Here is a 23383-nt window from a genome sequence, read left to right as displayed (position 1 = left end):
AGTAAGAGATCACTGTGAGTCAGTGAACGAATGGGTCTTTTTTTGTGAACAAGTTCCACTGCAAAGTCCTTTTTTGATTTGTATTGGTGGGCGTGGCCATATGTTGCAACTTACAAAGAAGAGTCCGCTTGGAAACCTAGCTGTGGCCGCCTGCCCTAATGAAAAGAAATAGGTCTGAATTCTCGCGATCAATAGTTCTGACTACCGTTTAATCAAACACTATGCAAGCTAATCTAAAGCGCTCTTTCCGCCAGCCCATCTTATCCTTTGAGAGGCGGGGGTTTAAATAGCAACATGCAACATTATCTCCTAATTCACTCTCTGACAGAGAACGGGGCGCTAAAAAACTTTTCAGAAAGCACTGCTTATCCCAGTGTTGCATCTAAAATGGTATCGATTAAACGGTTGATGTCTCTGATCTCTATGTCTTGGGAGCAAACGCTCATATGTTTGGGCAGTCTGGTCATTACACTCTTCACTTTGCTGGTAATTCGCCAGCTCGTAAAACAGCGGAGACCCCGAGGGTTTCCCCCAGGACCGACACCTTTACCCATGCTAGGGAATATTCTGTCCCTGGCCACAGAGCCTCACGTCTACATGAAGAGGCAGAGTGAAATCCACGGACAGGTACGCACGACACTTCACTCTCAGTCTTCACTTTCTCTTATTACTTGCACATAATCACATAATATACTAGTAGACTTTGTCAAGTTTTCTGCATTTAACTTTACCTTTTTTGTGTGTGTGTCACTTGTTTTTGGTTTTGCCGTTTAAAAAGTTAATTTAAGCCACTGCATGATAATACTATAATAGCTTATATCGCATCTCACATCCTGTCTTGTAATGAATGAATCTGTCCTCCCTCAATGGAATCGTCTCTTGTTGCGCCTTGAACCGAGTCCAACCCTTTATTGCTACTATATCAATTGTATTCGTTATTGTTTAAATAACTTATTACCGTTATATTTGAAGAGTTCAGATGCAAAAGCCTCTAAATGCCTTCTGAAATTTTCATCTTAAATTAGGATTTTTATCAGGCACCTATATTTATTTTCAGTTATTTCACTTAAATAGTCTGGCAAAGGACCTGCACATTGCCATTAAAGTAAAATGACTCAACCTAAGCATAGGAGCTTGATAAAAATCCTAATTTTAGATGCAAATTTCAGATGGCATTTGGAGGCTTTTGCATCGGAACTCTTCATTTATACCGAAATACTACTTTGTTTCATATGTAGTTGTATTAGCAATATGAACACTGAATAATAATAATAAAAAAGATAAGTAGGCTAGTTCTATCGTGTTCTCGTATTTTCAACGTAGGTAAATATGCGATACAAGCGAGCACTATTAAATGCATAATTTAAATGTTAGTATATAGTAGTTAAAGTGCCTTAATATAAAATAAATTATTAATAATAAACAGTCGACAGTATTTACTCATTTTCATGCTGAGGTAAAATCGAGCTCACAGCTGATTGGTCCGTGATAGTGAATCGCACTTCTCTTCGTGAGAAGTGGTGTTTGAAAAGTACAAAGGAGTTGCGTTTGCAGTTGAATTTCTGGCAGAGCGCCGCTGCACTCATTTTTGCAGAATGCCAGAGACATGCTGAGTCAGCATGTCCAGTTCATTTCCTCACTGTATCCATGAGGGTGGAAGTAGTCTTCTAATTATACACCCTTCATTACAAGAAATATGTTTGGCAGGGGAGTGGATTAATGAATACTGTCATTTTATTATCCAGATTTTCAGTCTAGACTTGGGAGGAATCTCAACTGTTATACTAAATGGTTATGATGCCATTAAAGAGTGCCTGTATCACCAAAGTGAGGTTTTCGCAGACCGTCCATCCCTCCCTTTATTTCAGAAGATGACAAAAATGGGAGGTAAGTGGTTCCTTATAGAATACTTGATTTAAAAATGATTTCCCAGAATAGATCACTGCAGAATGAACTAGAGTTAAGGAATAGTTCACCCAAATATGAAAGTTCTGACATTATTTATTCCCCCCTCATATCCTTCTAAACCTGTATGCTGTTATTGTTTCAATGGAACAATAATAAACAAAAAAGCAAAAAAATAGTTTTATAGTCCATTTGTCTAATGTACTGTATTCCAAGTCTTCCGGAGCCACAGGACAGGTGAGGTTTGTGTGAGAAACAGAAAGAAATAACTCATTATTCACTGATAATGATAACAAAAGGCAGCAGAGTTGAAGATATGCAGTGAATAACTTAAATTTGGACCTTTGCAGCACAAACCATTGTATATGGATAGTATATGTATTATGAGTTTATAACAGAGACTTATAACAGTCATGGCTACTATGAAATTTTGTCTGGGATAAAGATCTCATTTAGTTTTATACAGGAATTATAACCACGTACAAGTTTAGAACAACAAGAGGGTAAGTGAATGAAGTGATTTTTCATTTTGGTGAACTATGCCTTTAACCATCGGAGTGATTCAGAGAAAAGGCTCCGGTGGTAATGTATGTCAGAGTTGGGGAAATAACTAGAGGAGAGCAGACAGTCACACATGAGGTTATCACATTATCAGTATCGCAATTCTTGTAATCTGTGTTTAACCCATGAGACTAGTTCTGTTTGACTAATAATCTGTGGTTAAACATACAAAAAAAGCTTATCATTAGATAAACTTTCTTAGTTTCCATATTTAAACCGACCTCTCTCAGCATTGTTTATCCTCTGTCTAGGCCTTCTGAACTGCAAATACGGTCAAAGCTGGATTGAACACCACAAACTGGCTGTGAACTGCTTCCGCTACTTTGGCAGTGGTCAGCAGATGTTTGAGAAGATTTCTGAGGAGTGCCTGTTTTTCCTTGATGCTATTGACCAGCATCAGGGGAAGCCCTTTAACCCTAAACATCTTGTGACCAATGCTGTCTCCAACATCACCAACCTCATTATCTTCGGACAACGTTTCACCTACGATGACAGCGATTTTCAGCACATGATTGAGCTCTTCAGTGAGAATGTGGAGCTGGCAGCCAGCGGCTGGGCTTTCCTATACAACGCCTTCCCCTGGATGGAGCACGTACCCTTTGGGAAGCACCAAAAGCTCTTCCGCAATGCCACCGAGGTCTATGACTTACTTCTGCAAATCATCAAGCGCTTCTCACAGGATAGGGTACCCCAGTCGCCTCAAAATTACATTGATGCCTACTTGGACGAAATCGAGCAGAGCGCCACTGATAAACCTACATCTTTCTCTCAAGATAATCTCATTTTCTCAGTTGGAGAACTCATCATTGCGGGCACAGAGACTACCACAAATTGTCTGCGCTGGGCTATGCTCTACATGGCTCTGTATCCCAGGATACAAGGTTGGTGCCCACAGATCAATGGATCGTTTTTTCTCACAAGATTTTTAATGTCGTTGCACTAATCACGTTATGTTTTTTCCATACAGAAAAGGTCCAAATGGAGATCGATTGCATCCTGAATGGCAGACCGCCTGCTCTTGAAGACAAGCAGAGGATGCCGTATGTGGAGGCAGTGCTGCATGAAGTGCTGCGCCTTTGCAATGTCGTCCCACTGGGCATCTTCCGCGCTACGTCTCAAGATGCAATGGTGCGTGGCTACACTATCCCCAAGGGCACCATGGTCATCACTAATTTGTACTCTGTGCACTTTGATGAGAAGTACTGGAGCAACCCATCCATCTTCTGCCCAGAGCGGTTCCTTGGCCGTAATGGCAAATTTGTCCGGCACAAAGCGTTTCTTCCTTTCTCAATAGGTAAACAGCAAATATTTAGGAACTCAGTACTAAAAGCTTTTCATTGTTCAGATGTATGTGACTTGTTTGTGTTTGTCTTTAGGTAAGCGCCACTGTCTGGGAGAGCAGTTGGCAAGGCTGGAGATGTTCTTGTTCTTCACCACATTGCTCCAGAGGTTCCATCTTCAGTTCCCCGAAGGCTTGATCCCAAGTCTTTCTCCGAAACTAGGCATGACCCTTCAGCCTCAGCCATACTCCATATGTGCAATCAGGAGACAGCAGTGAAAATTGCCCCTTGAGCTCTGGATCACGTGCACTCACCTCAGGGGATCCTGCTAAGAAACGCAAAGCAGAGCAGTTCCCACTCTTAAATTCCATCAGGTTTTCAGCGGAGATTACTGACCTCTGATATTGACTTGTTCAATTCTCAGAACGTGTCCTCCATAGTTTCACAGAAACCAGCCTGAGAGTGATAAGAGTACTGTTACAGAACACATGTTCTGGAGAGCAATGAGCATGTGTTACCGAACGGACATGAGAGTATCAAGATAAATGCACTGTAGCAAGTATCTTTCATAACTTGAACAAAAAAAGTGTACTGTGTAGCAAACCTGAACATTGTGCTCGTCAATATGAGAAGAGCTATTGTGTCAATGATTGACAGGGTTTACCTCTATAACGGTTTGGAGGTCTGTCTTTTCCAGCATTCCTTGTATTCCCCCATATCTGGAGTTGGGCAAGTGAGAGGCAAAAAGCTGCCTTTCCTAGAAAGCTTTGGAAATGCTTCATGATTCCCGTTGGTTTAATGCCATGTATCAGTTCTGCAGTAATAATGGCCTGTGCCTACTTTATCTCAGTGGAAAGACATTATCAAGAAACTTAAGCTGCAATATTTTGTGAAAAGCTGGATTCCAATATACATTTTATAGCACAATATTATTTTTACTTTTTTTTTTTTTTTTTTTGGATTTTATAACAAAATATGACCTGACAAGAATTGTATGAATAAAGACAAAATAAGCCTTTTTTAATGCAAGTTGTTTTAATTCTGACCACGCTTTCAACTGTGCTGGAAACTTCTGAAACTAATTGCACACCATATAAACCAAGCTGGAAAAGGAGGATAGAGATAGAAACTTTAATATTTCCTGTGACTCACTAACTCGTGTAGTTCTATGATTTGGTCTGGCACATATCAGAAATGAATGGATTTCAATGTTAAAATGTTTGTTAATTGTGAACATATGTAATATGTTGATTTCTTATTTTTAGTACCTAGATCTTATTTTCCTTCTGTTGTCATAGTAAAAAACAAAACTCAATTAAAAATGGAGTGACAGGTAGGGGCATTGTTGCTTTGGGTAAGCTGTCACAAAGATGCTGTCATCTGAAGAGAGAATGCTGGCCTTTCATACGACCTACACTTGGGGACTCATCATCTGCTCACTGTCATCTTACAGGCAGTTCTTCCCAGGAGAACACTTTGGCTTTCATCTGAGCATGAAGAAAAATAAGCTGCAACATACAACTCGCTAATGCTCAGTAGCAAACTCGGATGATGTCAACAATGTTGTTTCATGGAGATTCTGCACAGAAAACTTAAAATAATTAATTAGAAATTACTTATCAAACTCAAACGGGGCACATTAAATGTACTTATTTCCTTTGCTTATTTAACAATTTAAACAGATTTTTCTTAATTCCAAATCTTACTCTAAAAATGTCCGCAAAAACTTTTCAATAGAAAAATTTTTTTTTACCTTTTTTTCAGTGTAGTTTTGTGGGGGAAGCAAATATAAATTATATATAGTCAAATTCAAAAGTTTTTTGAAAGAAGTTAATACATTCAGCAAGGATTAAATCAATCAAATATGACAGTAAAGATATTCAAATAATGTTCATAAATAAATGCTTTTCTATTAAACACCCTACTCATCATACGATCCTGAAAAAAAAAAAAAAAAGCTGGACAACTGTTCTGCACTGTGGTAAAAATGTCTTGAGCGCCAAATCAGCATATAAGAACAGGCAAGTACACATCCACTCCCATGCAAAACACAGAACACACAAAAAAATTACCCAGACAGACTAATCATTTGAGAGAGATTGAAGCTTTTGTTCAGGGATGGTGCTTTTATGACAGTTATAAATAATAACACAAACGTTGATTTTCCCCCACAACCCTGAAAAGGCTGAATGGTTACATCAGACAATCTAAATGCTACATAAAAAGTGAATGCCATCATAAAGGTACTGATGACAGGAACGTCGGTGGTTACTGTGGTGCCACCAACCCCCAAAAGTGAGTTACCACAGTCAAGCAAGTGGTCAACACGAGGGGATGGGGGTGCTGTGACGCTCTGATCCGCAGTCACCCTGCCTGCTTGGCATCCTGAATGATGTTCAGAGTGCGTGGGTTTGAGCCCATCCAGGATGAGCTCAGTGAAGTGGAGGGGAGGGAGCCACACTGGGGCCCGGATCCAAAAAATGATGAACACATATTCTAGACAGAAGAGAGAGAGAGAGATAGAGAGAGAAGCACCACAAGCTGCTTTGGGTAAGCATAAGCCCCCAACACAGAACACACCCTGAGCACAGGCCAAAAAAGTGACTAATGAACAAACTCACAAAGACAGACAGAGACAGGGAGGCTTTCAGAAATAAGGGGCTCTCAGCAAAGAGTGGTTATGAACAGGAACAAAAGACAGTGTACCCTAAGAATTTTTTTTTTTAACAAACTGAAAAACACAACACCCAAACATCCAAATCTGTAAATAGCACTGAATTAAAAAAAAAAAAAACCCTCCCGAAACAAGATGATAATTACATGGTCTCAATGTACAATATATGTCAGCTGTATGTAGAAAACAGACGCATTGTTGATTAATTAAAAAATATATAATATTATATATATATATTTATATATGCAAGTATTCTTTCTGTGCAGAGGTTAAACACTTGTTTGGTAGTAAAATGTGCACATTTACATCATTTATTTTTAATCTTAAATATACTAGTTTTATTTACATTGCCTACTTGAGAACTTTCCTCTACTGAGACAAAATGAGGTGAAGCAGAACGAGAGAGAAAGAGACCCGGGTTCGTCCTCCCCTCATTATTCTAGTGGAATGCCTAGAGTTCTTGCTTCAGAAAAAAGAAAAAAAAAAATTACCTATTATTCTTATGGTGAAGAACAAGAAAATACAAAAGGGAAAAAAAGTTCAGCTTTCAAGGTGAAACCCTGGGTTATTTGAAAATTAACTGGCCAGATTTTGCACTTGGCAATCACTTAAGCATGTTTAAATAATGCCAAACGTGAAGTTGCCCCAAGGCAATGGTTTGTCTATGACATGCATACTAACTCAAACATTTAGTTTTCAGTAACATTCCTGGGTCCCAATTCTTATCAGGGGGTCTTTGAAAAAAAATAAACATGGATATACCGGTCTGGAGCAGCTGATAAGAACTGGGGTTAATATCTAGGACACTGCACTTTGGGGGAGCATCTCTTTTTGTCAGCGACTTTCAAGTTTTTCATACAAAAAAATAGAAACTTTTTTTTTTTTGTCCCGCCTCTGAAGAGAACCTTCAGCGTGCAAGTTGAAACTGCAGACTTAAATTTTCGCAAAAAACAAGGATCGATCCTTCACATGAATCCTGAGTAACCGTGAAAAACTAGATCTATTTAAACGTAAAAAAGGAGAAATGTCCCTTCATCTGAACAGCATTGCTGTCCCATTTGCTATGCTCTTCAACATAGACAAGACTTTACAGAGAAGATTCAATGATTGCCAACTCGGCGTTCCTGAAGAGGGAGGGGCGGGGGACACCACAAATGAAAAAAACAAAAAAAAACAATCTCACAAACAACAAAGGCAAACAAAAAAAACTGCAAGACGGTGATCAACATGAATAAAAAGCATCCAAAACGATGCAGAAGTCAGGTCATTTTTCAATCAAAATGTCAGCATTTCCACTTGTCCTAATGACTCTGTTCAGTAATACAGTGTTTTATGTCACCAGCATGAATTGGGGACTGCACATACAGTGCAGCATACATAGCCCATTTTCTGGACCACAAGAAAATAAAAACAAACTAGAGTTATTTAGTAATATAGTTTTTTTTTTCTTTTTAGTTCAGACAGGCACATTTTGAGTATCCTAACACTGAGCCTGAAACGGCTTCAGTCGCATTTTTGAACTGTTCGCTTTGGTAACGGGTCAATTACGTCATTGACTTTTTCTAGTCCTTTTGAACTTAAGTACCTAAGGGAGAGTTAAGAGCTCTACGTTCAAGGCAGCAGGTAACCATGGATGGCACGGTTCTCCCCTGCCGGTGTTCTTGTCTGTCTTGTATTAATCTCATATCACAGTTCTTTGTCTTCAAAGCTCTGTTCGTTCTCTGCTGTCTCTCCATGGGGTGAAAGTGCATAGCAGTGGGGTTCCCACCAAAGGGTCCTCTCACAGTAGTAAGGCCTTTTTCAACACAATGTGAAGTGCATTAGCTTCAGAGTGTCGGCACAGTGACAAATTTCAGCAAGAGGAGATTCCACTAGGGTCTTCCACTGGGTGTCAATGTGTGTGTTTGTGTTGGTGAAGGAGAGAGAGGGGTCGTTCACCTCTGTTTAAGCCCTTCAGTGAGCTTCATTTCTCAATATTTGCCTCTTCCTACTGCCTTTCCTCCTCCTCGGCCTCCTCTTGAATGACCTGGATGTCATCGGAGGAGGAGGTGGAGGGAGGAAGGCTGGGGCTCTCGGATTGCTGCTGCTGAGTCTCCAGCTCTTTGGCCTTTTCCTCTTCTTCGATGGTCTTCTTCCACACCTTGTGGTTCTCTGTTAAGTGCTGCATGATGCTGCAGAATAACCGACGTTGACCCTTCCTCCTCTCTGTAAGGAAAACTCATCGATTAGTGCGTGCCACACCTCACGTATGGTAAGTACTAAATAAAAAACTAAACACAAACGGTCTCCCTTTTTATGGATTGTGAAACTTATGAGTACAACTGTATATTCATACTTGGTTCAAGATCCTCATCCAGCTCCTCATCTTCCGTTTCAATGTCTTCCGTCTCTTCTTCATCGTCTGATCGCTCCTCATCAATCCAGTATCCCGGCAGCAGGCCGGCAGCATCATAGGAGTTACAAAGAGGCCCGACGATGTGTGTGATAAATGATTCCTGCAGCTTTGCTAACTGTGGTGCAGAGCGATCCATGAAAGGGCTGATGGGTAATCCTAGAGTGGCTTCTTCATCACCCTATGAAGGCAAAAATGCACAAATGTTGATCTAATTTGTGGACGTTTATGTTGGGTACATATTGTGCAGAGAATAGGAGATACCTGCTCATAAAACTCATTGACGATACCCTCTGTCCATTGGAGGTGAAGGCTGCGGTCTTTGGCTGGCCCATTGATATCTGCCAGCTTAATGCAAACCTGGCACACTAACAACCTGTCATTTTCATTCGTCCAGTCAATGCCTGGACTATTCACATCATTAACCTGTCAAAAAGAAAAAGATCAACCAGGTTAACCAAGAAAAAAAAAATCTGCAGTAGGCAGAGAAAAACATTGTTGAATTTATAAAATTGTTTACATAGGCTTGATTTTAATTTGGTTTTGTTACTTAGATCATCCACAGCAGTTTTTTTTTTTTTTTTTGTGATAGTTGTTCATGAGTCCATTGTCCTGAACAGTTTAACTGCCCGCTGTTCATCAAAAGAATTCTTCAGGTCTGACAAATTATTTGGTTCTCCATCATCTTTTGTGTATTTGAACCCTTTCCAACAATGACTGTATGACTTTGAGATCCATCTTTTTACACTAAGGACAACTGAAGACTCAAAATCAACTATTACAAAAGGTTCAAACAGTCAATGCTGCTCCTGAAGAAAAAACGATGCATTAAGAGCCGGGGGTGTAAACTTTTGAACAGAATGATGATGTGTACATTTTTCTTATTTGACCTAAATCTTAAGATTTTTTTTTATTTAGTACTGTCCTTCAGAGGCTACAAGATACGTACATGTTTCCTAGAAGACTAAAATAAAATCTACCCTGATCTTCAAATTCAAAACGTTTTCACCTCCAGGCTCTTAATGCATCGTGTTTCCTTCTGGAGCATCGGTGACTGTTTGAACTTTTTGTAATACTTGTGTTTGAGTCCCTCAATTGTCCTCAATGGAAGAAGATGGATCTCCAAATCATACAGTAATTTGCAAAATATGCAAAAGATGATGGAAAACCAAAGAATTTGTGAGACCTGACGGATTTTTCTAAAGAACACCGGCAGTTAAACTTAAACTGATCAGCAAATTACAAATCAGTAGTAAAGAGTTGGTCCGATTGAATCAGCCACAAGCAGCTTCTTTTTTTTTTTCTTTTTTTTTACTGATTATATATATAGGTTATTGATACCATATCACTGCACCCCTACTACTGACCTTGGAATTAAACTCTGCTAGAAAGTCAAAGTGCTTCTTCAGGTCTGTTGCGAGAATGGCCTCGATAACTAGGAACCGAAAGCGCTTAAACTCAACATGGTCCAAACTGCACAGGAAGTTGAACTCCGGCTGGGAAAGAAACAGGCTCCAGGCAGAGGCTGCATGGTGGTTCTCCAAAACTGAACGGTCATTATACAGCACCGCCTGTGTGATGGGAAGAAGGATGAAGAAAAGAAGAGGAAAAACATGGTGTGCATGACTCAAGAGGTTCCATGCTTGGTTACAAAAGCATAAGCATCTGATAAAATATAGACTGGTTTTACTTCTTGACGCAACAGTGTGAAAACTAGATCAAAAGCCAAAACTGTTATTCAAGATGGCTGCCATGGTGTAGCGCTCTCTCACTCTTTGGCTGTTTTTGTTTGTTTGTTCTGCGTTTAGTCATTATTTTACAACCACTTTTACCAGAGACGAACTACTGGACATAAGGCAACACACACCAGAAATTTTTTTCTGTTTTTGGATTATTCAGACACTTTGTTGGATGTTCTAGTCTACTATGAGGGAAGCACACTGGTGCACTGGTTAAACTCCTCAAATGCGGCTTCTGAACAGCGCTTCCTATTACCAATCTAGTGAATCTCCGATCCCTTCCTAACAAAACGGATGAACTACTTTCCTCAGCCGCACAAACAAGGACTATACAAAACTTTGTATTATGCTTGTTATAGAGTGCGCGATGTCACGTGCACAACCGCCGGTTGCCTCCACGTCCATCAAAGCCCTACTTAGGACTGCATTACATCCTGCAACACCTCGACAGACCTGTGAATTATGCAAGGATCTTATTCTTGGACTTCACTTTGGCCTTCAATACAATCATGCCTGACCTTCTCTCAGACAAACTGACACAGCTCTCTGTGCCCAGAAACAAAAAAACTGTACAAATGTTAGGCATTGTTCATCACTTACCTGAGGAGCGTTAGTGGCTACGAGAAAGGCATTTGTGCGACCAGGGTGATCATAGTCATGCATAGCAGCTGCTACATATAGTGCCATGAGTTCCAGCGCAGGGATATTCCAGGCCAGACAGCCGTAACTGTCGTCCGAGAATGAGGAACTTTTGGAGGTGGCATATGCCACCCTGCCTGGAGAAATCCCACTGTCCGAATCTAATGAATACAAAGAGTGACCATGTATGAATAGTGGTGAAACACTTTTACACATCCTTTCCAGGTGACAGTCCAATTCTAAATGCAATAAAGTGTCTTACATGTCCACCTAGGTGACATGCAATCTAAATTTCTGAGCTTGCTTGATTTTAAAAATATGACTTCACAATTTAAATGATCGGCTAATTACATGTGACAGAGATTAGGAGGTAAAAATGTTCATTTTATGGCTAATAACAGATAAATGGCAGATTTCAAAATTCTATTTTGTAAAGCAATGTCTTTAAATGCTATAAGTACATTTAGACATCACAACATTATAATATACATATATATATATTCATGTGAAGATCTGTGTTGCTTTTTTTTGTTGTTGTACATTTTCTTCACTGTCAATTCAGACATAGGCCTTAATAAGTCACTAATAAAATAAGACAATCAAACATCTCAATTGCAATTAAGCTGTTTTTACAGCAAACCAAATATTCTAAAATCATACTCCATCTCTTTCCCCAAGATTTTTTTATATTTTGCAACTCTGTACTTGAGCCAGCTAGTGAAGTCACTGGTCTCAGTGTGATTCAACACCTCTGCAAGCCAGAGGCTGCTGCGTGGAACAGCAGCAGAGTGACTCAGATTCAACTCCATTTGAGAAATTACAAGGGCCATCAGCAGACTTAAAATAAGCCTCAGACATGCTGAGCCAGCATCCATCTCAGATCTCACTAGCAAAAGAGGATCTCTTATCTGGCAGCATTTGCATTTGCATCCAGAATGGATCGGGAGGTATGCAAGATATAGACATGACTGAGAATTGATGCTCTAACCTAAATCTCTCCATCATGTACTTCATATTACCATTTTATCCAGTGCCTTATCCAAGTGCACAATGATGGTAGGCAATGAATCGACCATTGTGGGATTTGAACCTACAACCTTCAGTTACCATCCACAACACAACCCCACCCCAGTAACACCTGCAGATCTCAAAGTTTCTTGATGCCAAAACAATAATGGAGCGTGAGAGCACAGATGTACCTGTATCACTTCCTGTGACATGCTCATTGTGAATTTGCTGAAAGCCTGGGATTGGCCGGGTGGTAAGATACCACACTGCATGAAGGACGTCAGTGGCATGGACACGGTTGTGATCTGAGGGGAGAACAGACAAAATACAGAGTTAATGCTTCACTGGAATTCTTTCTAACCATTCTCAGCTTACAAGACACAAATCTTCACTGTGGTCCAATTTGAGAAATACTGGGACAATTCTAACCCAGTTCTCAAGTTTAACTTCAACAATATATTTCTTTTTATTCTCACAGGGGATATCACGATAGCCGTTCTCCAGAGCGCAAAAGTACGTCATGAATTCCCGCACAGGGATTTTGAAGATTTCTAACAGACCCGTGTCCTGGAACAAAGTGTACGCCACCTGAGAGAATGTAACAAACAGAACTTCATTAAGACAAGACAAGCAGTGAGCCATTAAGTCCCTGCAGATACAAGTTTACTGGAACAGAATATTGAGAAGGACCACTAGAATTACATTGAGCTAAATCTATGAAATGCAAGTCACATCAGATCAGACAATAAAAGTGTGCAATTACTTGGATTTAAAAGGGTTAGTTCACCCGAGAATGAAAATTAGTCCATCTTCAACTCAACCTCAAGCATCCTAGGTGTATGTGACTTTCCTCTTTCAGAATAATCCAATCAAAGTTATATTAAAAACTGTCCTTGCTCTTCCAAGCCTTTCAGTGGGGTTGAGCGGGTCTTTTGTTGTCAACTGTTCAGAATACGTGAAATAAAGTGTGTGCATCTGTAATAAAACGTCCCTAAAATGGCTCCTAGGGGTGAATAAAGTCCCCTGTAGTGAATCCATGTGTTTTTGTAAGATAAATATATAACTGGAAGACATGCAGTCAGTCAGCGCTGCGTGGTTAGTGACAAGCTCAGAGATAGAACAAAACAAAATGCTGGTCACAAATTAGAAGCAAAAACGAGAATTTGTAAAGAAAAACATCGGCAGATTTCGAAATAAGCCAAGATTAGACTGGTTTTCCTTTGGTAAAGTAAGGAAACTATGTTTCCTTCGCTCCTACATTTCCCAGAGGCACACACGACACATACGTCTTCCGGTTCCCCACAGTCAGCAGAAGTGAGAAAAAAAGTGCTTATTACGTTTGAAATCTGGATATTTATCTTACAAAAATGCATGGAATCTCTACAGGGGGACTTTATGCACCTTATACTAGGGTTGGGAACAGAGAACTGTTCTTTTTTTATTAAAAGAACCGGAACTGTAAGCAACCCTAGTATAAGCCTTGTCCAAATACCCACAGTTGCGGTCTTTGCACTTGACCTTTTATGACATATTTCCTGTATGTCAAACTTTTCATTAACTGATGGGACATACTTAAGGCTGATTTATACTTCTGCGTCAGACCTACACCGTAGCCTTGACACCGTAGGCTATGCGTCAGTTTTCATTTATACTTCTGCGTTGTTCTCTGCTTCGAAGTTCAGTACACATGCAAAGCGCAAGGCAGTAGTTCCACGTGCTTGCTGATGTAACCTGCAGTACCACGATAAAAGCCAAAGAAGCAGCAGCTCAGAGAAGGATTATAGCGTGACGGCAGCAGATAAATATAAAATTATTATTTAAAACTACAAATAGGAGACAACAACGGAACAAGAGAAGATGGCATTCTTTCAGTCTCCACAAGGACTTGTACCATGGCAGATCAACATTGTTGGTCCTGGACAACTAATGATGTATTATGCTAAATAGTATAATAAATAAGACATTTGTTCTTTGCTTTGTTTTATTTTATATAAGAAGGTGTAACATTAAAATATATTGAAGTGCATATAAACACACACAAAACTCATACATACGTACATACAGAGGGAGAGGTTATAGCAGACCAATCACAGCGCTTGCGGTCTGTGTAGAATTGAAACGCTGTTAGATTTTTGGAGAGATGCACGCCAGGCTACGCCATATTACACATAGCCTATGGCATAGCTATGGCATAGGTTCAATGCAGAAGTATAAATTGGGCTTTATAGTATTGTAAAAATGAAAGTGTTTACATAGCTTTATTTTAATTTTAATTTTAAATACTTTGCATTTTAAAATTAACTTCTAAATGTCTGTTCAGTAGTCCCTATAACATGATAAATGTAAATTGTGATGCTTCTAATTAAGTGATTGAAAACAGTTCCAAATGTTGTACAAAATAAATATGATGCATGATGGGATACACTAAGCCTTGAATACTGCTCCGGAGCGGTATTCTAGATAGTGTGGATTTAGTGTGCGTTAAGGAGACTGTGGTTTGGAGTTTTTAAGATCTGTACAATCATGCACAGTCACTTCCTGTAACGCGCACGCGCTCTCAAGTGGCCAAGGCCGCAAAAGTGGGAATTTGGACAAGGCATAAGTTTCAGCTCCGAAAACGATTCTTGTGTGAAACGGGACCGTTGGTCACGATCTTGTGTGTCACAAACCGAATAACAGAAACACCATCCTGCCTCTTTAATTACTAAGCACATTGTTTCAAATGATGCATACTCCACAGATTCGCCGAGATGCATAGTGTCTTTAACCTCAGAACTGAAAATTGAAAATAAAAATTTAGCCATTAATCAATCAATTACCCCCATGTCGTTCCGAACATGTAAAAGCTTTGATTGTCTTCGGAACACATTTAAGATATTCTGGATGAGATCCGGGAGGCTTGTGAGGCCTGTCCCATTGACTGGCAAGTAAATTACACTGTCAAGGTTCAGAAAAGTTTAAAATACATCTTCAGAATAGTCCATCTGCCATCAGTGGTTCAGCCGTAACGTTGTGAAGTGACTAGCATACTTTTTGTCCATGAAAAAAACTAAAATAAGGATTTTAACAATTCTTCTCCTCCGCATCACCGTAGCACCATTTTGGAGAATATCTGCTGAACGCAAGCAGCATACGCTGTACTGTGTCAGCCAAAATATCTTAAATTGTGTTCCTAAGACAAACAATGCTTCTACAGGTTTGGAACGACATGGGGGCAAGTGATTAATGACAACATTTTCATTTTGGGGTGGAGTTTCCATTTTAATACTACGAAGTACTAACATAGCTGAGAATCCTGCCAGTCTTTCCTCCTGTCATCTCCACCAGCTCAAAGATCTGGAAGTTCCAGGTGTTGATCCTTTCCATGAGTGCTTCATGGTCCGCCAGCATAGAGTCCAACCTGAACTCCTCGTCTCCCTGTCAGTGATCAATCACAGTCAGCAGACAGAAGGTAGAAGGTTTTGCAGTAATCACAGCTTAGTTTACACAAAAAGTCATGCTTGGCATCTTTTCCAGAGATAACAACGAAAGCATTTTATGAAGTCAGCTAAATTTATGCTGTCCACACATGCTCTTACTGTGGACCCCTTTGGACTGAACAATAAACTGAGGGTTTGCAGAGAGATCCACTCAAGAGCCACAGCTATAAATCCAGCAACCACATAATAATGCAAAAGCATGGGAATGCAAATAAGCACTCTGCATCTAAACTCCACTCGGCTTGTTCAACAGCTGGCCACTTTAACAACTGCCACACTGGCCAATAAAAGGAGTAGGAGAGCAGTGGAATCAAGGCGAGGGCATTTCAGGTTACATGAAAGAAAAGCTCTTTTTTTGCGGGGCTTTCTAAGGCGAAACAGCACTTCATAATTTAAAAAAAAGTCCACAAGAAACACTGGATATCAATTTCAGTTTCTGAGGCAATGTTTTAGACATTAATATAATGAACCCATGCAGGGATAAAGTGTGCATGCTTTACCTCAGGATCCAATGAGGACTGCTCCTGTTCCCCTTCCTCATGCTGGCTATTTAGTTTTTCACCCGCTGTGTCTGAAGTCCTCTCCTCCTGAGACTCTGCCTCCAAGCTCTCCTCTCGGATAAAGTTTTCACCACCATACTCTGCTCCATCAGCTAAGAAAGTGAGCAAAACCATCATTTGAGTGATAAACCAAAGTCTATACTCAGGAATGACTGTGTTGTGAAAAATGGTGTTAGTGTCATAGCTTATTAACTTTACCTGAGCGTGTTCTTTGCATCTCATTGGCTGTTGTGTGATGGCCCTCAACCACCTCCACACTGGCCACACCTTTCAGCATCTGTCGGCCACAACTACAAAAAAAAAAAAAAAATAATAATAATAATAAGGTACAACCTAATTGAGAGAAGAGGAGAAGGGCTCTAAAGGTTACTGTACCTGGTGCACAAGGGAGCTGAGGCCGGACCTCGATACTGTTGCTGGAAATCAGGTGAGCTCAGTGTGTAGCCCAGGGGTTTGTGCAGGTTCACGCTGGGCTTGGTTAGGATATCAGCGGTGTCGGGGAACTCCACTGGAGAGCGTGTGACCAGAGAGGAGCCGGGAGCAGCAGGGGGACTGTGACACGGGGAGCTGACGGGACTCAGACTGGGAGAAGCACCTATAGACACGAAAATCAATGTTTATTCATTTATCTACATTATAATTTGTAAATTAAACTACAAGAATTATTCATTCACCCCCCAATGTAATTCATACAATTACAATATGATACATTCCTGCTATGATTTAATGTCTGAATAGATATTTTTTTGTGGGCTTTAAGTCAAGGTGGTGTAAGGTATGTCAAGGTCAGTATTAAAATACTGAAATTCCTGAATAAGAAATGTTGGCAAAAACCAACTATTATCGCTCGTCTGTCCAAATAAATAAGTGTGGTGTAGTCAACGTACTGTACGGGTGACCATTTCGTTGTCATGCAACATGAAAACAACCAGAAAGGACCCCTTCAGACCCTCGTGTTGTGTGTCAAGATCAGTGACCACTGACTTCCATTGTGCGGATAAAAAACATGACTGTTTCATGACTACATCAACAGCTGTTGATGTAATGCCACCTCCACAATTATGACATGTATATCAGTCTGACTAATCTCATAAGTTTTACAAAATATTATATGCAAGGAAGGTTATTTCACTCTTGATGGGTGCAGACCTGGTCTTCTGGGTAGAGTGTGGCTGTAGGAGAGGGTGACGGAGGAGGATCTCTGTTTAGGAATAGTCAGCAAGTTGCTGTTGGGCCCATTAGAAACACAGCACTGGCTGTAGGGTAAAACAAATAATAATAATAAATGACAAAATGTGTTATAGCTGACATGACTACAATTGAATTGATAGCTGAAAGCATAATACAATTACTTGATAATTCAATATATAGAATAAAAATGCAAGGGGGTATGGAGCATTTTATAAATGACTAATGTTCCCATTCAGCAAGTCCATGTTAGTCTAGTCATAAGTCAAATTTACATTAGATGATGTTTCAAAGCAGCATCTGACAGATCTCTTTTTAACACTGCCACCTTGAGGGCAAACAGTAAAATTACAAAAAGCAGTGTCCCACTAAAATCTCATTTATTCAGTTATATCATATCATATCTGGTGACGACTAATAAACCACAGATACAGATGCACCCATGTGCCAGTCCTTGCCCGTCCCAGAGGAGTACAGGGAGTGCACTAAAGTGTAAGAGTGTAGTTGTGAGACATGACCTGCTGAGCTCAGAGAAGGATCTCTTTCCATTGGTGCGTTCCCAGCGTGAGGAGGCAGACTCCAGCGGGGGCAGAGAGGAAGAGGAAGAGGCTGAGCTGCGCCTCAGCTGAGGGGTAGGGAGACTGTTCCTGCTGCTCAGACCCTGAAAGTGCAAGGTCATTTAGGAAGTACTCAAGAAGCAGACGTGACTTACAGTGCACTATTTACAGGGACAATACCTCTGGAGATCATAATACCTCTGGCTCAAGGGCACATATTTCCAAATTTCCCACTGTATTGCTCACTTAGTCCCAAGTTGAGGCAATATTTTAAAACACTCTCCGAAACTGCCTTCTCATCCCTTTCTCTCTCTCGCTCCCTTTCTAATTTGTAATATTAAAAAGTATTATTCATTCTAGTAAAGTGTTCCATTTGTACGTTCTTTAATTTGATTTGATGCCCAAAATATATATTTTTTAATGTTACAAACATTTTCTGCATAATATTTTTGTGGAATCTGGGATATACTTTTCATCATTTGAAGAATAGAATGGAAATTGAAAAATAAACCATTTGTATATAAATGTCACTTTTGACAAATGTACAGTCTTCTTTCTTTAAAAAAAAATACAAAAATTATTATTATATATATATATATATATATATATATATATATATATATATATATATATATATACACATGCATATACACACACACACACACACACACACACATGTACATATATATATATATATATATATATATGTATACACACACACACACATCATTTCATAGATATTTCATATCTTACTGACTCTACAATTTTAAATGATAGTGTACGTTTTTTACAATTGTTATCGACTGATATTAGAATTTTTATTGGTATTTTCTATAATAGGATATACAATGGCTCATAATGGAAATTTAATTGTGCCACATTTCCCGTATTATTGGCATATTTAACTTTTAAGTACAATAACATTGTAACACTGTTAAGTGCAAATGTCATAAAAAGTCGACTGTACATTATAATGTTGTAATGACTAAATTCACTTTAAGCATTTAAAACCACTGATTTTACTTTTTAGTGTTTAAATAGTATATAGTATATTTATACAAAATAGTACAGATTTTACCTTTTTCATCAGTAATCAGCCATAAAATGTATATAATTATCAGCATACCAGCACTGGCCATAATTTTAATAGCAGGGCACAGAAAAATGGCATAATGGTTAGAGAGTTGGACTCGTAATACAAAGGTTGTGAGTTCGAGTGGTTGTAGGTGGAGGGAGTGAATGTACAGTTCTCTCACCCTAAGTATCACGACTGAGGTGCCCTTGAGCAAGGCACCGAACCCAAGTGCTTCGGGTGTGTGTGTGCACTTTGGATGAGTTAAATGCAGTGCACGAATTCAGATACTTGGTTGTATGTCACATCACAGTCACTGTAAATATATAACTATTGGCCCTAGAGCAACAACAATATAGCAGAGCTGCTTTTTGTTAGTAGCTTGTATGTAGCGGATTACTTTTTCAAAAGTGTAGCTTGACTGCAGTTCCACTACTTCAGATTTTGAGTGACTTGTAGCTCAGCAAGGATCCCCAACGCTGCTGCTCACCTACCTTCAGTGGCTTTCTCTCTCCTCTCTCTGAAGGGTCTTCTATCTCAGCGCAGGGGTAGAAGCCGGGGAAAGGGGTGAAGGGGTTGACCCGGGGCCGGCAGGACCCAGAGAAAGCTCCCATGAGGCTACTGACACTGCGCAGTGAGGAGAGCACATGGGGTGAGAGAGACGGGTCCATCAGCAGGTCTGAGACCAGGTTCCTGGCCTCGTTTATCACAGAGAGATCCACGCCACTCCCACTCACTGCACCCTACGTACACAAAGAGTACATATTACAACATCCATAGTGTAGAATTCAAAATCAAGAAATTGCTGCACAAAGAAGCAAAGATTTACGCTGTACATATCTGTTTTTGAGATATCTACTGCCTCCTTGTGGTCATTTTAGAAGTACAGCAGGATTTTAAACATTTACCTTTACATTTGCATTTGGCAGACACTTTTTTCCCAAAGTGACTTGCACTGCATTAAAGCAACACATTTGATCAGTTAATGCATTCTCTGGGAATCCAATCTATGACTTTGGCGTTGTTACAATGACGGAGCTACAGGAGCGTGCAGCATGTCATCCCACTGCTCCAGAGTTGTGCCAGTAGTAACTGTAGCAAAGAATGACTCATTCTCGGAGCCATCCATTTGATAATTGCAGGAAAGTAGCAGAGACAGTTTTTGATCATATCCACTCAGCAGAAGCAGCAGAAAAAAAGAACCGTTCATAATGATATTACAGGAAGAACTCTGGGTATCTATAAACTTAATCCATTTTCAGCCTTGTGTGCACATGCTGCGCTCTTTTTATTGATTATTTAATTCAGACCTACATCATTTTTTTTTTTAATGGGGTGGTGGTTCTGATGTAAGTAATAAAGTAGAGTGGCAGCACTGCTGCAACCTGTGTGTGTGCATGCTCACACGTGTGTGGTAAAAGTGCACAGCGAGCACTTCCTCCAGGCTTTGACGTCATTTGGCAAGCTTTATGTGAGCCAGAATGAGGGTTATCCACTTGCAAGTCAGCCGCAGTTATGTGCAGCGGGCAGATGGAGGGGCTACAGGCCTCAGCATGCTAACAGGCTACAAACTGTCATCAAGATGGATGATATGAGGCTCATTCAGACATAGAGAAAGTGAGAGGAGATGATGGTCTGTGTGTAAAGGACTACAAACATTACTCTCTTATTCTGGCCTGTATATAAAGCATTATAAAATAAAATTCTCATTCAACTAATAGAAAAAAATATAATATAATATAATATAATATACAGTATTTATATATAATATAAATATATAAATGCATTTAACATTTAGAGTCATACATTCTGAATGAATGATTACTAAAAGGAAAAAAAAAAAATAATCACATAAAAAATTCATTATACCAATCATTTTTAAATACATTTTATTAAATTATTTCCATTTTATACATTCGTTAACACTTTACAATAAGATTCCATTAGTTAATGACAGTTAAAGGGATACTCCACCGCAAAATGAAAAAAATATATAAATCGCTTACAAAAAATATTCTTGTCGCCTCATAACATTACGGTTGAACAGATGGCAGATGGACTATTCTGATGTGCTTTCATACTTTACTGGACCTTGACAGTGTTATTTACTTGGCAGTCAATCAGACAGTCACAAGCCTCCCGCTTTTCATCCGAAATGTCTTAAATTGTGTTCCGAAGACAAACAAAGCTTTTACGAGTTTGGAACGACATCTGGGTAATGGATTAATGACAGCATTTTAATTTTGGGGTTTAGTATCCCTTTAATGTATAAACTAACATGAGCGAACACTGAACAATACATTTATTCATCTTTGTTCACGTTAGTTAATGAAAATACAGTTGTTCACTGTTAGTTCATGTTAATTTACGGTCCATTAACTAATGTTTTCAAGGACAACTTTTACACAAATTTTAATAATGCATTAGTAAATGCTGAAATAAACATAAGCTTAGATTAATAAATGCTGTAGAAGAATAGTTCATTCTTAGTTCATGTTAAATAAAGTACTAATGAAACTAATGAACCTTCTTGTAAAGTGTTACTAACAGAAGAACATCACAAAGGTTCATAAAAAGTGAATTAAAAACAAATGCACTTGAGTGGCCTGGATATTGGCTGGTTGAGCCAGAATGTCATGAGATTGCACTTGCCTAATAAACCTTACATAAATTGTGCTGATGAAATACTCAAACGTGTTGAAAAGTTAAGCAGGAGTAGAACTGACCTGATATTGTGGCTTGTACCATTGTTTCAGGTCCCAGTCCCACAGGATCATCTAAAAAGACACAAAACAAAGCACATTTCATTCACGACTGCCACCCTGCACGAAACCTATGGAAAGTTAAGACAAAGAAGCAGCTGAAGGGAGTTATTTTTATGTTGCTGAAGTGCCTTTAACCATGTAAAAATAAACACATTTCTAGGTATTGGTTTGAACATCCATTTGATGTATGAGAGAACGTTTTGTCAACACCTGAGCCAATGCTTCTTATGTGCTGAAAACTGCTGAACGAAAACCTTTCTGGTGCTTGCAGGGTAAAGAAAGAAAGAAAAGAAAACCACTGTAACCACAATGAGACGTCAACAATATCGCTCGCAGATCTTATCTAGCCAAACTACGTCATTTGACTGCATTTCCACGTTATCTGGCTCAAGGGCTCAGAGGCAAGTCCCACAACACTATCACCAAGATAGCTCGTAGACTGTCTGTTTTCTAGTATCATGGAATAGCAAAGCTTCTTTTACAGTTAAAATGAAAAACAAGATGTCTAAATATATTAAAAATATGATCGAGTAGTCTTGGACACTTTTGAAAATGTAACTTATCCATTATATACCAAATTAGAGGCCCAAACCTCAAAACTAAATCGCACAAGTCACAATCAACACATTTAGCAACAAAAGCATAGATTGTAGCTGTTATAACTAATAAGTAAACACATTTCTGGCAATTGTTGTTATATTTTTTTGCAGCACAAAAATTTGTCCTACAGTCCTACAAAGTGATAAAAAAAATGTTTTAAAGGACAACTTTTCCATGCAGTTTTATGGCCTCATATTATTTAGAAGACAACATGTAGGCCTATACTTTTATAAGAATTAGAAAAATGTTGTTTAAAATCAAGTATTTTATAACAATAAGCCATATTTTATCATTTATTTATTTTTCCACAAAGTCTGGTTTACTTTTGTTTACAACAAAAAACTGAGATCAAATCTTTTCTTTCAGGGATGTGGAAAACTTTTTTTTAAAGGGGAAACTGGCATAAATGAATTTTAGCAAATTAACAAGAGTTCAACATCATTAAAAGAACAGTAGCATGTCACAGTTTTAAAAAAATCAGACAAGCAAAGTTTGAGAGTTCTCGGCCAACAACGGCTCATACAGTGGCATGCAAAAGTTTGGGAAACCCTTGCAGAATCGATGAAAATGTGAATAAATTTTAACAAAATAAGAGAGATTTTTATAAATGCATGTTATTTTTCATTTAGTACTGGCCTGAGTAGGATAGTGTACATAAAAGATGTTTACATTTAGTCCACAACACAAAAAAATGGCTGTAATTATTAAAATAACCCCATTCAAAAGTTTGTTGGTTCTTAATACTGTGTGCTGTTACCTGGATGATCTGACGAGTCCCTTGTTTGTTCTGAACAGTTAAACTGAGAACTGTTCTTCAAAAAAATATTTACGGCAGTGACTGTATGATTCTGAGATACATCTTTTCACACTGAGGACAATTGGGGCACCCAAACACAACTATTAAAAAAGGTTCAAACGTTCACTGATGCTCCAGACGGAAACAAGATGCATTAATTAGCTTAAA

General features: G+C 39.1%; 2 protein-coding genes across 3 annotated transcripts in view; one reads left to right on the top strand and one right to left on the bottom strand.

Moving 5' to 3' along the window:
* Nucleotides 1-114: 114 nt before the first annotated feature.
* Nucleotides 115-6895, top strand: LOC113052025 (vitamin D 25-hydroxylase-like). Its single transcript, XM_026216268.1, has 5 exons — nt 115-627; nt 1746-1887; nt 2718-3347; nt 3434-3760; nt 3843-6895. Exons 1-5 carry the CDS (start codon nt 295-297, stop codon nt 4022-4024), a joined length of 1614 nt encoding a protein of 537 aa, XP_026072053.1. The 5' UTR covers nt 115-294; the 3' UTR covers nt 4025-6895.
* A 12-nt stretch (nt 6896-6907) lies between these two features.
* Nucleotides 6908-23383, bottom strand: part of LOC113052024 (cGMP-inhibited 3',5'-cyclic phosphodiesterase B-like) — a 52465-nt gene continuing 35989 nt past the window's right edge. The window contains exons 2-17 of one of the 2 annotated variants that reach the window (XM_026216267.1): nt 21781-21831; nt 19549-19797; nt 17944-18086; nt 17387-17493; nt 16613-16832; nt 16436-16527; nt 16178-16329; nt 15481-15615; nt 12675-12786; nt 12390-12503; nt 11152-11351; nt 10180-10383; nt 9077-9238; nt 8756-8993; nt 8359-8625; nt 6908-8215 (exon numbers count right to left, since the gene is read on the bottom strand). In XM_026216267.1, coding sequence (XP_026072052.1) covers nt 8408-8625; nt 8756-8993; nt 9077-9238; nt 10180-10383; nt 11152-11351; nt 12390-12503; nt 12675-12786; nt 15481-15615; nt 16178-16329; nt 16436-16527; nt 16613-16832; nt 17387-17493; nt 17944-18086; nt 19549-19797; nt 21781-21831 — 2397 coding nt within the window. In that variant the 3' untranslated portion in view covers nt 6908-8215; nt 8359-8407. Of the gene's footprint in view, nt 8626-8755; nt 8994-9076; nt 9239-10179; nt 10384-11151; nt 11352-12389; nt 12504-12674; nt 12787-15480; nt 15616-16177; nt 16330-16435; nt 16528-16612; nt 16833-17386; nt 17494-17943; nt 18087-19548; nt 19798-21780; nt 21832-23383 lie in introns of both variants that reach the window. The other variant, XM_026216266.1, reaches the window with a different exon arrangement.

The sequence above is a fragment of the Carassius auratus genome, chromosome 32 (genome assembly GCF_003368295.1).
Source record: "Carassius auratus strain Wakin chromosome 32, ASM336829v1, whole genome shotgun sequence".
Taxonomy (NCBI): Eukaryota; Metazoa; Chordata; class Actinopteri; order Cypriniformes; family Cyprinidae; genus Carassius; species Carassius auratus.
Note: the sequence above shows the minus strand (reverse complement) of the source record. Positions and strands in the feature narration are given on the sequence as shown.

Bases quoted from the DNA above. Each gene is read 5' to 3' on its own strand.
- LOC113052025 (XM_026216268.1), top strand. From the start codon at position 295: ATGCAACATTATCTCCTAATTCACTCTCTGACAGAGAACGGGGCGCTA. The intron at 3,348-3,433 runs GTTGGTGCCCAC...TTTTCCATACAG, and splicing joins TCTGTATCCCAGGATACAAG to AAAAGGTCCAAATGGAGATC. The intron at 3,761-3,842 runs GTAAACAGCAAA...GTTTGTCTTTAG, and splicing joins GTTTCTTCCTTTCTCAATAG to GTAAGCGCCACTGTCTGGGA.